This window comes from Falco rusticolus, chromosome Z (assembly GCF_015220075.1).
Source record: "Falco rusticolus isolate bFalRus1 chromosome Z, bFalRus1.pri, whole genome shotgun sequence".
Taxonomy (NCBI): domain Eukaryota; kingdom Metazoa; phylum Chordata; class Aves; order Falconiformes; family Falconidae; genus Falco; species Falco rusticolus.
The window spans coordinates 1,283,964-1,300,268 of record NC_051210.1 but is presented as its reverse complement, the minus strand read 5'-3'; the positions used below and the strand labels follow the sequence as shown (position 1 = coordinate 1,300,268).

Sequence of the window (16,305 nt, the reverse complement as noted above, 5' to 3'; positions counted from 1 at the left end):
GTACTTCTAGGCATTGTGCTGTCCCATTGATTATCGTAATGAAGTACTGCTAACTTGAGGGCAACTATAGCTTGTATAAGGGCTGTAGTTCAATTTGTGTTACAATAATAATGTAAAGGGGTGATTGAATTTTTGGTTCACATAAAGGAGAATGACCACTGATCCTCGCTTCATTCAGCTTGCTTCCTAAAATCAATAATACAGAATAATACAGGCCAAAAGCCTAGTTTAATTCCAGTCACACGTATCTTTACTTCTTTCCTCCCATAAAATAAGAAAAAGCTCTCCAAAATATTTATGTGGTCCGGCTAACCATGAATGCAGCTGGTCTACTTGAGACGAGCCACCTGCCTAGCAAAATTTCCCCCCAGCAGCCAACACTGACCAGGAAAAGGTGTGGAAGGCATAAGCAAAGTGTTGGTTCATCACACCACCCAGGTAATGCCAAAACAGTCTTTGAAGGAGTTGGCTTTATCAGCATTAGCTGTGGTTTTGCATAGTGAGAGAAGCATAACAGGAGTTGTGACACAGCAAACTGAACTACGGGCTGCTACAGTACAAACTCAAGAGGAGGTGCAAAGAGTATGTTGACATTTGAACTTGTTTCCATGGTCCAGAAGCGGTTATAGTTACCTGGGAGAGGGAAAATGGTTGTTAAAATGTGGATTCCTCTTTTTTCAGTACTCCCCTAGCATGACAATGAGTGTGTGATCCATTAACAAGTGTCGCCATGAAGACCACAGTGAGTTGGCCCTCTTCAGAGAGCTACTGCAGAAGAAAATTATTCGTCCCAGTGTACAGTTTAACAAAAGGATCTCAGACACAATCAGACCCACCATTTTTTTTCTACCATCTCCCCCGTTTTGTCAAGAAAGTGGGTCCCAAACATGATTGAGACAACTGTAAAGAGTGACGTAACAGAACTGCCCAAGATGGAACTGCAAACAATTACTTGTGTATGTACATGTGTGGGTTAATGTTTATGTGTGTGTGTGTGATAAAGAAATACACACATACATACATAGACCTGCAGGACATTGTAAAATATTATCACGTGACATCTTAAGTAGAAGTAGGGACTTTTATTCCATCTTTTTTTTTTTTTCCACGTTTACATCTTAATTATTAAAATTTGCTTTCCATCTCCCCTCCTGAACTGTCTTATGTTGCATATATCACTGCTTTATAAGTTATTTTTTAAGGTGAACTCAAATGATAAGTTCTTCTGATTTTGTAAATGTCTGCCATTATGGATAGGAATAAAATTGCTTATAAGAGCTTTCATTAGCTTGTGTTTGATACCAGTTACCCTGTGAATCACAAACTGTACTGTCTCAAGAAATAGAAGAAAGCTCATCTTAATTTTTTGGAGAAATTTAATAATTTTCACCTGATATGGGGATTTTTTTTTAATACTTTGCCTTGAAAAAAAGAAGCACTGAAGGTTATTTTTCTTCTTTAATTGAAGCCTAATATCTGCAATATCTATTTTAAATGGAAGCCTGAATTTGATACAAGCTTCTCAGTTTATATAGAGTACTATAAGGTTACTTAAGTGAGCTCCAATTGCTATAGAATTTAGCAATAAAGTGTCAGGGCTTCTTCTGCCCTTTGAAATGAGTTTTCTATTTAGCATGATCTTCTGTAGGGGTGGTAGTTAGTGGAAATACAGTAGAGTCCTTATCACCAAAACCTTTCCTAACAATTTTTCATTATGTTTCCCATTTTCTGTGATTCTCAACTGAATTGTAACAACGCATGGTCCCAATTATAAACAGTAGTTCCCAAGCCCATTCGGAAAATCAGGTCACCCAGCTACTTGGGTGTGTATTTTTCACCACATCTACCACAGTGAATTCCCCCAGAATTTTCCAGTAAACAGTCTGGGGGTTTTGAGCCAAAATGATGGAGTAAACTTTTTATGACTACTAGCCTTGTGAGGGTCTTCTGTTTTGCCATGAACGGAAGAGCAACAAAGGTCTGGGCCAATTTATAAGAAGGTCAGCTTATTAGACCTGATAGATGGGGATAGAATGGAGAAAAGGCATATGGTCTTAAAGGAAATACTTCTGGAAGCAATCCCATATCTCTTCAGGCAAAGCTCTAAAACCAAGATTAGGGTACATTGAGTTCCTAATGCCTTCCAGCTCCCCCAAGACAACAAAAAGTTTTCAGCTGCATAGTGATCAAAAGGCTGGTGATCGGCAATGTGGACACAAAGTGGCCGAACAAAAAAAAAAAAGCCACTTACATAGGAGGAGCAGTTCTGAGATGTGGTATGTCCATGAAGTCTTGCAAGGCAATTTTTTTTTCATGAACTTGTGACAGAGCAGCATATGTAATGAGCCTGTTGTGATGGTAGCTGCACATAACAGGATATATAAGGAATACTACAATCTCCTAACTGATTTTTATTTACATATATTATATATATAATATATGAAAATAAAAATGTGTTACACTTTTTACTCTCTTGCTAGGGGCATTCAAAGATGAAACTCTTGGAGGCTTAAAATTATGTTATGTTTTGGTAGCATTACTTTTCAGTAATAGTAACTACTTTGTTAGTTGTAAAGATAAACTAGTTAGTCATTATATCGTTTTGTGGACTTTATTCCCAGTGATTATGAAGTGTATGTGTTCATTTGCTTATCTTTGGAAAATTGTTGCTGTCTCAAAAGATGCTAGAAGCCCCTACTATTTCAAAACCCAAAATCAGATGTAGACCTTTCACTGTTGTCACTAATACCACTGGTTTCAGTGGCTATGTCCCTAGTGCACCCCGGCTTCTCCCAGAAGCACTGCATAGTCCAGGTGTCCTTGCAGCCCGTGTTTGACATCTGTATTATCCTTGGTAGCCTTCTAAGAAGGACTTTAGAACTCTTTTTCTGCCCAGTTTCAGTCAGATGATATCACTGCTACTGGACTTAAGACAGGTGGATGTCTGGACTGTGCATCAGGTGCCAAAGTCCATTCACACACCAAGTCAGTGTGCCATCAAGTGAGCTCTTGAACTGTTGGGTGCACCTGGGCTCTGTTCTGTATCTCCAGGGGAAACCCCCATACTGTCCACACTGAGCTGGGGCTCCTGCGGGCAAGCATTGTGTCCGCTGACCATGCAGCAGTTGCCCATGGGGGCATCGCTGGGGGCTCTCTTACAGGACAGAGTATGTGCCGCCACTGAAGCTTCACACTGTGGTAAAATTAAGCAGAATCAGGGCTTAGTGTTAATCAGAGACCTTTTTTTTTTCTTTCTGTGTTTGGCATTATCTGCAATATTTTAGCTTACAGGCACCCGTTAAGGATGAAAGTCTGACCATTAAATTGAACCTGCGCAAAGGAACCCCTTAAATGGAACTGCCAACAGATACTGAATATCATTATCAAAATACGTTCTTCTAATTTATATGCAAGAGCACAACATCCTCTCAGGCACGTCATTTTTCTTCTGTAGTTCTATCAAACTCCCTTCTATACAATCTTTCTTACTGCCAGCATATTTTTGTTTCCCCTTTACATTTCTTTTCCAAAACATTTATGTCATTAAACATTGTTGCATTGATCCTGCAGCGTTAATCTCAGTAGATACATTCCTGGCTTCAAAATGAATGGGACCAGGCCCTGCTTCTCATGGCCTGTCATTCTGTGCCCTAACACTGCAAGCTACATGGTGTGTCCAGCACTTCTCGTACCTATGTAGCCCCACAGACTGGTAGAATAAAAGATGTGCAAGCTTGCAGAATTTTAGATCTGGAAGATCTGCTTGAGTGCTCACTGCATATCATATCATAGAATGGTTTGTGTTGGAAGGGACCTTAAAGATCATCTAGTTCCACCCCCCACCCCACCCCCCATATTGTTAGAATTTTAATCAGATAGAAGGAAACCAAATCATTTTGCTTTCTGTAGGGAATGCTTACATGCATGCATGAGTAAAGTTACTTACACATGCATTGGTGCGATCAGGTGATAATAAGCATACAGAGGTTCTGCAGCTGAACCATCAGAAAACAATCTTACATGCTAAATACTCAACTTAATTCAAAGTATCTCTCCTTTTTTTTAATATGCCTAGAGCTTTTTGCTTCTTCATTTGTTTTCTTTCTTTTCCTTATAAATACTTGCAGGATTTTCATCATATCCAGAGTATTAATGTGGAAAGAAAAACTATTTCCAAGGAGTGACTTTTTACTCCTTTTTTACTCATTAGGTTACGAATGCACTAGATACCTGTGTGTAGTGTAACTGCTGCAACAGCATTATTGATAAGGTCAGAACCTGTCCAGCTGTGGCAGGAATTTTATTTTAAGTGGTGCAGGGTAGTTTTTCCACACTGGGTCTTTATATAGATTCCTCCCTTTCATATAGACATATATAGATCGTGCCTCTGTCAATGGGTCTTTCAGGCAAGGTTAAAGTAATGCTTTTTAAAAGCAGAAGTGATGAAATCTTAGAGTAGCAGAAGTAGTGAGTCTCTCATACTGTGAGAACTCTGGCAAATATCCTGGCCTTGTAGAAATCAGCTGAAATTGAGATTCACTTGTTAATTTCATAGTGAAACCCGTATTTTACCTATGAAAACCTATGAAAAGGAGTATTCGTACCCAGATTTTATCTCCATGCCTAAGTCTTGAATAGACAAGAAAAGGGTTTAGGGCAAGGAGGAAGCCGTATGAGTCACGTGTAAAGCATGTGGCCTGATGTGCATTAAAAAATACCTTGATATTTGCATGTACGGGTTGCATTATTTTCTTAATTGCCCAAGCACGAGGAAGAACTGCAGTTGCACTCCGTGTTACCCCTCTCCACAGTGAGTTTGGTGCATGTAAACAGTGTGGCAATAACCTTGAGTCGAGTCTTTTGACACACCGTATGCTGCCCAGTGACATGAGTGTGCCTCAGCTTGACTCGGAGGCATCTGAGAGTGACGGTCCCCAGATCAGAGGGTCATCCGTCAGCCTGTGGCTGAGGCCACGTTTGCCATTTTTGATTTGGAAGCCTTCTGATTGCAGAGCACAGATCACCAATACATCATGTGTTTAGAGACAGTAACAACTCTCAGACTTAGCAGACTTCCCCCCTTAATACAGGATTAAATGCCCTGTGTCCCAAGACATCCAGCTGTTGCTTTCCCTTGCAATGGGAATATGCAATGAGAAATATGTAGGCTAGTTATTTATTTTAAATAATTCAAATTAGGAAGAGGTGAACAGCATCTTGCTTCTTCATGGACAGCAATTCATGCGTCAGAAGGACAGCTTCTTGAGCTGCCTAAAAATCATTTGAATTTTTCCCTGTTCTGTGGCTAGCAAATGAAATACTGGATGTAAAGATGATTTGGAATTAGATGGGTAATTTAATGAGGGACCAGCTGTTACAGTATTCAGTGTTGAACATTTTGTTCTTTTTTCCCTTTACCAGTCAAAATGAATTTTCAGTTGATACATGCTGCACTGATTTCTATTTCTCAGATCAGTCAATTATTTTTAAGTGTTACCTTCTGTTCCTAGTCAGCTTTGATTCTTTGTTGTTGTGGTGGTTGCTAAATGTGGACTGGATTCTTCAAGATTTGACCCTACACATGTGCACTTGGAGAACGCTTAATAGAGCTTAATGATGTAAAAAAGAAAAGGATCAGTACAGGTAAATTTGGTTTTCTTTTATTCACTCTAAGTGGTGATAAAAGCATGACTTCTGTCCCAAACACGCTTGGGTTTGGCTTGACCCTAAGGATGGGAATCCTGGCAAAGGACACCTTCAAACAAAACCCAAAAAAACTTGCTCATTTCTCTTCGAACTGATCACACTAAGGACCTAATTCAGGATTTAATGATACGAAACAACTATAAAAAATCAGTACACTCAGAAATAAATGAGTTAGATTTAAATTTTGGTCTGTGCAACTTCCTCTACTTTCCAGACGTTATTGGCTCAGTCCTATATGCTGCTGCTCCTGCCAGTTGCCCTGCTGAAACTTTGATGAAACCACTCACATGAGTTCATTATTCTGGCAGCATTTCACCCTGATCTGGGTGAAATATTGAAGTTTATCTGTGGTGTGGCATTATTTGGCAGGTGTATAAACTGAGTACATAGAGAAAATACAGAGGATGTGCTGAAATTACCGAAATGATACTTCAACCTGAAAAACAAGAAAGAAGTCCTTATCTAAAATAGCGCTTTGAGTGCATGCATGCAAATTGTCTGCCAGTGTTGTTATCTTAGAAACAAATTAAAGTGACAAATTTAGAGAAAGTAAATGGATCGTCTGCTCAGCACATTAAAACTCTGATCCTGCAAACACACTCACATTTGTTTGAAATTAAGCTTGCACATAGTTAATTTTAAACAGATGTAAGAATACAAGTAGTATCCTTCAGGAAAGTGGGACTGCTAATATGCTAGAACCATGCTTGATCATGGACAGTCTAGAAGCTCAAATTAAGTCTTTCCTAAACAGACATTAAAGATTTTACCAATGCAGGAGCATGTTTATATATCAATAGTTTCTTATATACAGAAAAGATTTGGCTTTCTTCTGTTTCTTAACTTATTAGACCATTGTTCGTTCACTCCTACATGAGCTATTTTTGTGAACTTGTCCTTCCATCTTGTTTTCAACTGTGCAGCCGTAGTTTTCCTCAACATAGCTAACACCTTTGGAATTTTAGTCCAAACTTCTCTTTAGTCACTCTTCTTCATTTAAGCTTAAAATGTGTAAGAAAGCCTCTCATGTAATGGGAAAACTTGCCATAAAAATGTATAAAGGTTTTCTTGGGTACATGTTTTCACATTTAATAAAAATGCAGTTTTCAGTTATAATTTGAAATGGTCACTTTCTAGCCACTGTTTAATTTCTATGTGGAAAAGAAATCGAGAAAACAAATTACCTTTTTTAATTATTTATTAGAGTTCAGCATCATAAATATTTGCTGAAATTTGTGGTTTTGGGGAAATTGGATCAAAACAAGGTTTACTGCCTAGTTGCTGTGAATAATACAGCTGGACTTTATGTTGAAAGCTCCTTCCACATTGCCAAAAGTGGATTGCTTAACATCTGATACATATGACTTTGTAAGAGCCTAATTGACAAACAGTAATTTCATTTGTCTGTTCCATGTTTTCACTGTATCTCATGGATGAATCAAGGTCCTCCCTAGCTGTGCAGGGTTCTGTGGTTGCATCTTTTAAGAAGAGTAACCAAGCGACCCGGCTTCTTCACAGGGTCTGGTAATGAAGGACTGGGTAATATATCTGCCAAGTGTGCACTCAGAAACAAGGTATTGGTACGCTACCTCGCTGTTCTCTTGAGAACTTGCACAGTTCTTCTTGCAGTTAAGCCTGGGGCTCCCTTAAGATTTTACGATGCCGAGACAAGAAGCTTAATTTCGCTAAGAGAAAATTTTGGCACTTTAGCACTAGTTTTCATAGGGAATCAGCACAAAACATGGGGATTTTGAAACATGATGCATTTTCTCAATACCCTGGGTGCACTAGGAAATAGACCATACAATTTAGAAGTTTGGTCTGTTACAGAGATATATACAGGTCCTCAGATTAGGAGGGAATTATAACAATAACCATGACCAAACCTAGGTTTGTCCCTATACAGTGAAATCATCAGTATTTGCTTTTGAAGTGAAGAATTACTGGTGTGGAACAAGTGCTCCAATCCTTGAGGAGCCCAATTATCCACTGGATGAACTGGATATTTGTAGGTTTTATTTCTGTTGTTTAATCTTCATGTTTTCTTCTCTGTTGTTTGGATTTTCCCATTAAATGTACCATGCCAGATCTTTGCACAAAAATAAGAAGAATTTACTTTGTAAACATATGGAGAGTCATTCACATCTGTAAACAGAGCTCTGCTATAGAGAATTTATTTCATTAGAGGCATTGAGCATAACAACAAATAAGGAGTGGCAGTGCAATATCCTGAGAGCTCTTACTGCTGGAGATTAAGAAGGTTAGCATCTCACAGATTCATGATTTCTAACCATGTCATAAAACAGCTCGAAACAAAAGCTGGTGTTTGCCATGCAGATTGGAAGAAGGTAAAATCCACACAGAGGATGTTTCATTGAGGTAGAAATTTACTAAAGCAATAATTTACTAGGAGAGTTTGAAAAGCATGTTACTGGTAACAAGCTTGTTAGCAGCGGAACTGGTAGCTAGGATTCAGTAGCTGCTCTCTTTTAACGCAGAGGCGCGTCCTGCAGCAGAGAGGTTGGGTTTCTTGATCTACGCAGGTTGTGGACAAGGGACTGTGATACCCACGGGCCACACCTTTTGTTACAGATGGTGCAGGTGCCCTTCCAGTAGATGTCAAAAGTCCATCTCTAGCAGGAGCACAGGGCGTGTCCAACAGTTTAGGGGGAAAGAAAAGCAGTACTTGCTAAATTGTTGTCTGTAAACATGATGTTCAAAAGCAGGTATAAGCTGTTCCCCACTCTGTTTTCATCTTTTTGACTAACTCCTAGTTTTGATTTGATTTACATTTACATTAATGGTTAAGGAAGAGAATACAAGTTCCTAAACTTGGACTGAAGTACAGACATGGAAGAGTGGCATGAGTAAAGTGGAAGTTGGAGCTTTCTGTTAGCTGCCAATCAAGGAAATTTTTGCTGGATTTTTTTAAGGATAAAAAGGGTCCATACAATAAACTTTTTTAGGCTTGTAGTGGCTATTTGGTAAGTGTAAATCACAGTGCTGTATATGCTTAGAGACCAATTCTGAGGACTGTTTTTTTGGTTTTTTTGTGGCAGGTATCCCCTTGCAAAAATGTTGCAGTGCGTCTGTTTTGTGCCTGTTTGCCTAAAACCACAAAACAAACACAGTTCTTTAATGGATTGCTATACATGCAGCTGGCAGACACTTGTTTCTGGTGGGAAGAGGAGGAAGTTTTGATAGCTGGTGGGTTAGCATATTTATGTGAATTATGTAAAGCATTGGTAAACTATTGTCAACTTTGTTCACATTGCACAAGATACTCTGTGTAGTCTACTGCTGGCATTATAACCTCAGTAATCCATGCATATGCTGTAAATTCCTGTAGGTTTTGTGTAAGAAACCTTGTCACCATTGCTTACTACTGTAAATTCTTGTTTTGAAGCAAGAGGTGGCTTTTGATTGTACAGCCATGTGTGTTCTATACTGCAACAGTACTTGTTCTGTCCTCAAAACTTGCTGTTTACATATAGTTAAAGCTTTGTTAAGCACGCTTAGTGGTTTCAGAATTTATTTCAAACAGCAGATATAGAAGCCATTTACAGGAATATTAAATGTAAGAGAATTCGACCCAGTTCATACCCTTTCTGAGAGCTTGGGGTTGGATTTTAGCAGACAACAGGCAGCTGCAGGTTAGCACATTTTGTGGCTCCGTGCTGGGTATGCAGTGTATGCTTTCCAGCTGCAGGTGCCTGCAAGCCTGAGGGATCAGTCCCTGTGCAGGGAACAGGAGGGAAAGTCTCTCCTCTTGCTGTCCCCTGACAATGACAGGCTGCGAGACCTCAGCAGACCACTCCAGAAGGATGACTGCCAGCCTGCAGGCTTCCTTGCACTAAGTGAGCAAAGACACACTAGCTTTTCCTCTGGTGTCTCTTTTTTCACCCCTAAAACTGCATCAGTGCCAGGACAGAAACCCATCTCTAAGGGTATGCAGGGAGTAAAGCACTGCCTCCGTATTGTGGCCTTGCCCCCGGCTGCCACAGGCTTTATATGAGGCAATGTCTTAAGGAGAATTTAATTCTTTGTCTGTTTATCAAGATAGAAAAATAATCTGAATTCTTTTTTTAGTATTTTGTGATATACCACAAAGACCTGAAAATGCGTGTGCGTGTTCTTTGCCTGTTTCTGACATCAGAAATTCAAGTCCTGTCTGGACTGAAAGACAATGATGGGAAATGTGAAAAAGCTGGGAAAGTTGAAGGGGATTCTTACTTGGATTATTGTAAATTCTGTGTTTTTATTGATAGTTCAAATGACTAGGTTAATCTTTTGAATAAAGGCAGTCTTTGTTAGTGACTTTGCACCTTCACCCTTTAATGTAAGACTTTGAGTACTTGCAATAAATGTTCCTCACACTTCCAAGCCAATCTGTAGATAAATTCCCTGTATTTCTAAGGTCAAAGAATGTTTGTACAGATTACTTCAGCCCTTTATAGAGAACAACAGGGCAATTGCAATTCCATAATCCCAAGTATTTGCAGGTTACATTTAAACCATTAGGCAGGTATATTTTAGACAAAGAATGACTTTCAACATCATAAATGAAACTAATGTCCAAAGCCCTGTCTCTGGAAGTTAAGAAAACCTCAGTAATTTTCCAAACCAGCAAGAATTAAATTTGTCAATACAAATATTAATGTAGAAAATACATTCAAAACTTAATACTGCCTCTGACCTTAAGCATTAATATTGGTGATATTGGGGATCTCACAGATTTTGTGTATTTCAGAACAGCTGTATTTCTTCTCAGCCTGTTCTTCATTTTCATTATCTACAGCTACCACCAAGAGCCAATCCATACCGTACTGAAAGAGTTCCAAAGCATGGAGTTACAAAATTCCCCCAGCATCATAAATAGGCAGACATGTACATGTGTTCTGTTAGGATGAGTCACCACTCCAGCTGCAAACTTCTCTGGACCTTGTGTGTAATTTCTAAAAGCAGTTTCAGGGATGGTTTCAGAAGGGCAGTGGTCTGTATGTTGATGAGAGGTCCAACACGCTGCCTGACAGTGACCTCTTCCCAAATGGTATTGGGTCTTGCTTTGGGGGGATCACAACTATGCCAGCTGCAGCCCTTGGAAGGATCTGTACCACAGATGTCAGACCTGCCCCTGAAGGCTTCCCTTCTTTCAAACTCCTTTTTGAAATATACAGCTGTTTTCCGCAGCTGGTGAAGTGCTGAGAGGTGTGGTGGTGTTAGCTCTGTCGCACCAAAATACAACCCTGTGTGCATTTGTGTATCGAGAAAGCCTCCCCTCAGGGAGTGCTTCTGACAGCCAGTACGCCACAGCTCTGGGAACCTGGTGTTTGGAGAAGCTGCCTCGTAGAAGGACCCAGCAAGGGAAACCAGGTCATAAAATCTGGCCTCACTGTTTTCTCTTTAAAGTTCCTTCAAGACTGGGGAGCTGCCTGGAACGTGTGGGTCACTAACCCCAAAGCACAGCTGGGTTGGTGCCTCAGACAAGGCTGTCACAGGCTGTGCATTGTAACGGGAGGGCTGTACCAGTACTGTACCAGGCCTCTTTCTGCTCCGCACTGTGGCCTGATTCATCCTACCCTAATTTTAGCTGCCTAAAAATTACCAGCCAAGGTCTCTTCCTTGTCAGAGGAGGGACAGAAGGCAGATGCCTCTGGAAGACTGTATTACGGCATTAACTGCCCTTTCCACTGATGAATCCTGCATGCTTTTAAAGGCCTACAATTAGGTGGAATGAATCCAGTCGTTTATTTTAGTTTCACATGCCTGTACACAGAGATGTATTCATTTGAGCCTGGTTTGGGTAAGAATAATACATCTCCTAAGAACCTGAATCTGAGTGGCTTCCAGATGAGGTTCAGAATCCTTCAATCTCAAACACAAGACGTCTGCCCCATAGTTGCTATTTTCTTTGTCTTTACTTTCAGTGTAACTTGAAGTAGCTTGTTTAAACATCTCTAGAAGGTTTACGTCTGCCAAGAAATAAATCCTCACCTTTATTTTCCTAAGTGGGCACTCTCTCTCACTCCTCGCCTGCACTGATTCATTCACTGAAAGCAACACATGGAAGAAACCATTGCAGAGATGAATCAACACCAGCAATAGCATATGCTGCTTTTAAATTCAGCTGTTGGGTTGTAACTAAGATACTAATGTTCATACTTTCTAGGGATGGCTAAGGATTCCTTTCCCGAGAGCTTTAAGGAATAAATCTAGGAGCTCCTAATTTAGGATTGAGAATACAGATAGTAATGGCAGTTTATGGGTTGGTTTTTGGCTTTGTTCGTAAACTTGCAGTAAATGCGTATGATTTCACATGCTGGTTTGGAGATGAGGAAAGTGTCCGGTTTTCAGATAGACCAGATCTTTGCAGACAGCAAATGACTGTGAATTAGCAAAGCCCATTTATAGCTGGATCCACCTCAGGCTTGTACCATACACCTGCCTTATTCTAGTTCAACTTGATATCTTCCTCCATTAACTGCCAATACAAAAGAGTAACAGCAGATGTACAGTCCTGTTGGCGAGCTGAGAAACAGCTGAAGTTTAAAAAATGCAAATGTTGTAACTTTTCACCTTCATGAAGTGTCCGCATTCTCACAGCTGAGCCTGAAACAGTAATTGCCTCTGAAGTTGCCGTGTAACTTCACAACACAAAAGTAGGGTAATTTTTTGTGAGTTTAAAGGGAGCAGTACTGATACATTTGCTTTATTTTCCGAGTTGTGAGTCATTCAGTGTTGACAATAATTTGCATCTTGTGTAGCTATGAATAGAAAAATTGAGAATAGTTTTTTATGATGTGCTAGTACAATCCCTGCTCTGCTGTTCAATATTTTGAGTGCCGAATTTAACCAAAATGTTACCTTCACACATTGTCTTTGCCTCATTTCTGCATGAAAATGGGTGTGAATGTCCAGTTACTGTTCGTGGGTTCCCAGTGAGTTCTGGGCCACAGGGAAAACAGTTGCAGTGAGAAAGCTTGCTGTGGCAGCCACTTACTGACAACTTCTCAGATGCATAAAGCCATTCTGTCTGTTGTCTGACACTCATCCAGTTTTCTCGGTGGATCACCGTGTTCTTGGATGTCTTGAGATGGGTACTGTCAGCCAATGGAGGAGAGCTGGACAAGCTCACCACCCAGGAAGGGTAGAAATATAGCAAGTAATGAGCTGTCTTCTCCAGGAGTCATTTATTTTTAGTGCTTAACTTTCAATTAACGTTTGTATCTTCAGTTATTATTTTACCATTTGGTATCTTGAGTGGTATGAAGAAAAATATATGACTATATATAATTTACAAGAAATATAGGCTTGTATTGTGCCTTTGTAATTCTCTTCAGCTTCAGTATCTATAAGCTACAAGCAGACAAACTTCTTCCCTCTTGTGGGATGTTCTTTACTACATAGTAGCTGATGGCTTCATTAATACTGGCTATTTGAGTCTTCTGGGGCTAATGTTTTATGTTTTCCCAGGTGAAAATGCCATAGTATTCTCACCAGACATAAGCACAATGACATATCGCTGCAGTGCATGCTGTCTCTTAGCTTCTCTCTACACGTGCTTGCATGTTGGAAATGTAGATAGGCTGCTGTATAAATTGCTACATTGATTACACAATACAGGTGTTTTTCTGCATCCCTTTTTTTGCTTGAAACTCCCGTTAACTTGGAAGTTAACAATGGCTTGAAAGGGGGTTTTGGAAGCACAAAGGATGCAGGGAGCAACTTTTCAGTAGTTTACAGGCTGCTGTAAATTCAAGTTTTCTCAGCAAAGAAATGTAGCATTTTAGCAGTAACTTCCTAGTGAAAACACTGAGCGTGCTTATCACTTAAGATTTAAGGAAAAAGTGTCAGACTGTGTAATTGTATCTCATCTGATTTTGACACTTAACCAGTAATATTCAGTGAGGTATGAACCTGTTTTATCTGTGTGTTCATGATATACCAACCAACACAGAACTGAAAGGTGAACAGCCATGTTTTAGTATCATAGCTACACAAGAAATCGCAGTTTCCAAGAGGTTCTGTTTTGATTTTGTTTCTTTATCTCGAATACATTTTCACGACAGAAGTATTTTTCTATGTAGTTACCTGAGGCTTCCTTTCACCAACCAAAAGAGTCTGTAGCCTTCTGCACTGTGAAAGGCAAGCCCTGTGGAGAAACGCGGGCTTTGCACTTGCCCAGCAAATCAGCAGAAATTTCATCCAAGCCATAAAAGCCTCTTACGTTAATCTGTGTTTATGTAATTAAAGCAATTAGGGATAGGAGCTTCAGGAATAACAAGGTCTCTCTATCCTCCATTTTACTCTCTCTCTGTACTTCATAGGGGTTTAAGAGTTCTGTTTTCAAGGCTCAGCTGTATTTCTTTAAACCAGTGCAGTCTAAGCATCATGTGAGATTCAGTTTATGGAGACAGCATTGGAGCGCGGAAGATGTAGTTTTGGTAGCAAAGAGTAATGCATGTCCCTGTGGACATGGACATTTGCAAACAAATCTGATACCGAGAATAAAAAAAAATCAAGATGGTACCAGTACATCAGACTCTGTACTACAGTGGGTTTAGCTTTTGTCAATTGTATTTTATTTTGCAGGAGAGGAGTTGGGGAAGCTCAGATCACATGGGGGATTTTAGAAGTATATCACTCAACAATCATTTTATAAAGTCTAACTTCAAAATGCACTATGATTTATTACAAAAATATATTTTCTTCTGTGTGCCGACATGGTTGTTCCATTTTGTGATAAGTTAAACTCAGCAATTAATTTGTTGCACTGCCTAGCTGCATGAATTCATCCAGTGTACATATGTACCTGTGCAGCATTACTTTGGGTTTTGTATTTGAATTTGCAGTATTGATTATTATTTTTGTATTTTACTTTGCCTCTGTTATTGGAATTGTAGTAAACATAATTTATACATATGATTTTACAACTGTTTTGCAACTGAAAAGTCTTCTTTAAATTGTAAAGTTTTATTGATGGATACTCATTAAAATGGTATAAGAATTATATTAACAATTGTTTTGTGTTTTGATGCTCTCTGTACATAAATATATGTCTATTTATCTGTTTAATGGTGCTTGTGTCTTGCAATTTTGGATACATTTTAGAATAAAGTTTCATTTTACAAGAAGTAGTTGTATTTTCACAAGCTGTGTCAAATAACACCCCACCTTTTATTTCCATGAATAACTAGGGTTATGAAAGAAGCATACACATCTCTGAAACATTTATAACTTCAGGCAGCAATGTTTGTTTCAAGAATATAGAAGTACATAGTCAACAAAGATACACAGCAACATTTTGTAGTTCATTTGCTGCCGTAACTGACATGTGTATTTAAAACATTACCAAAAAGATGCATTTTGGAGGTGTGTCCTACAGCTGCTGATTTCATTGGTAAGAAAAGATTTGTGAAAGGGTTAACTATATCACGATTACCACATTAGTTTGTCATTTTCCAAGGAATGCTAAAGCTCTCCAGTCATGCATGCGCATGTTTAAATACAGAAGGAATTTTGGTGGAAACCCAAAACCCAATTCTAGATTACAGGTTTCTGTGGAATTTCAGTTCTTAATCAGACCTCCTTTGCTACCACCTTGTTCTATGGCATTTCTCAGAATAAATCCTAACTTGGATGAAATGCAGGTCTGGAGCAGTTACGCTATTAGCTGAGTGGGCTCCTAGCTGTCTGTATGCTGTGCGATTGAATAGTACTTCTTGCTAGTGCTAATGGCTTTACTTTACAGAAGATTTATTCAGATCTAATATGGAGCTCATCTTTTATTAATAAAATGCCCTACCTCTTCTGGCACAGTTCCTTTACAGGCATCGTGCTGTGTCTTGTTCTTCACAGCGCTCGTGAGATACCCTGTTGTGCTGCACAAAGCTTTTCCAGTTACATTGCTTCAATTACAAATGCATGTTATTGGGAGATGATAACCTAATATCCATTCTGGGTTTTCTTTTTAAATGTATTTAAAACAGTTCTGCCCCTGTTGTTGGTTTCACTAATTCAGTTCAGCAGGAGAAGCCTCAAGCCATTAAGTGTGAATCATTTATTGACAAAAACTTCTAAAACCTGCATTAGCAAGCAACAGTTCTGAAGGGAAGTCAGTTTCTTAGTTGGTTAACCAAAATTTTAAAGTTGAGCTCACTTTAATTCACTACCAGTTCTCATTTCAAGAGAACAGTTTCACCAAAGTCAGTGACTGAGTGATGTATGAATTTGCCTTTGACCATTTCTTCCTCTTGCCACAGTAGGCATCAATAATGAAAAATCTGTTGGTTCACAAAAATGCCTCCCAGACACTGCTTTCATCACATAATGTTGGTCCAGCTACCTTCATCTGGTGGTCATGCCAGAGGTGCTGGTGTAGGCTACTGTGCCACAGAAGGTACTTCTCAGTTGGGAAACTACTGAAAAGCATAGATGTCCTCTGTGATCTTGGGCCAGGAACCTAACTTCTCTAAACTTTCAGCTGTAAAAGGAGAACAATACTGACCTTGCAGGTGTTTTCTGAGGACAAATACACCAAAGGCTGTAAAATACCCGGTTACTCCAGTGGAGACTGTGTAATAAGCCAAAGGAGTATAA

The 16,305-nt window shown here is 39.4% G+C and overlaps 1 protein-coding gene across 4 annotated transcripts in view; it reads left to right on the top strand.

Annotated features, from left to right (window-relative positions):
* The window catches only part of SSBP2 (single stranded DNA binding protein 2), a 191,925-nt gene extending 177,209 nt beyond the window's left edge, over positions 1-14,716 (top strand). For 2 of the 4 annotated variants that reach the window (XM_037374289.1, XM_037374285.1), the window contains one exon: positions 682-1,287. In XM_037374289.1, the coding sequence (XP_037230186.1) occupies positions 682-711 (30 nt within the window). In that variant the 3' untranslated portion in view covers positions 712-1,287. Of the gene's footprint in view, positions 1-681 lie in introns of all 4 variants that reach the window. The other 2 variants (XM_037374284.1, XM_037374288.1) reach the window with 2 other exon arrangements.
* The last annotated feature ends 1,589 nt before the right edge of the window (positions 14,717-16,305 follow it).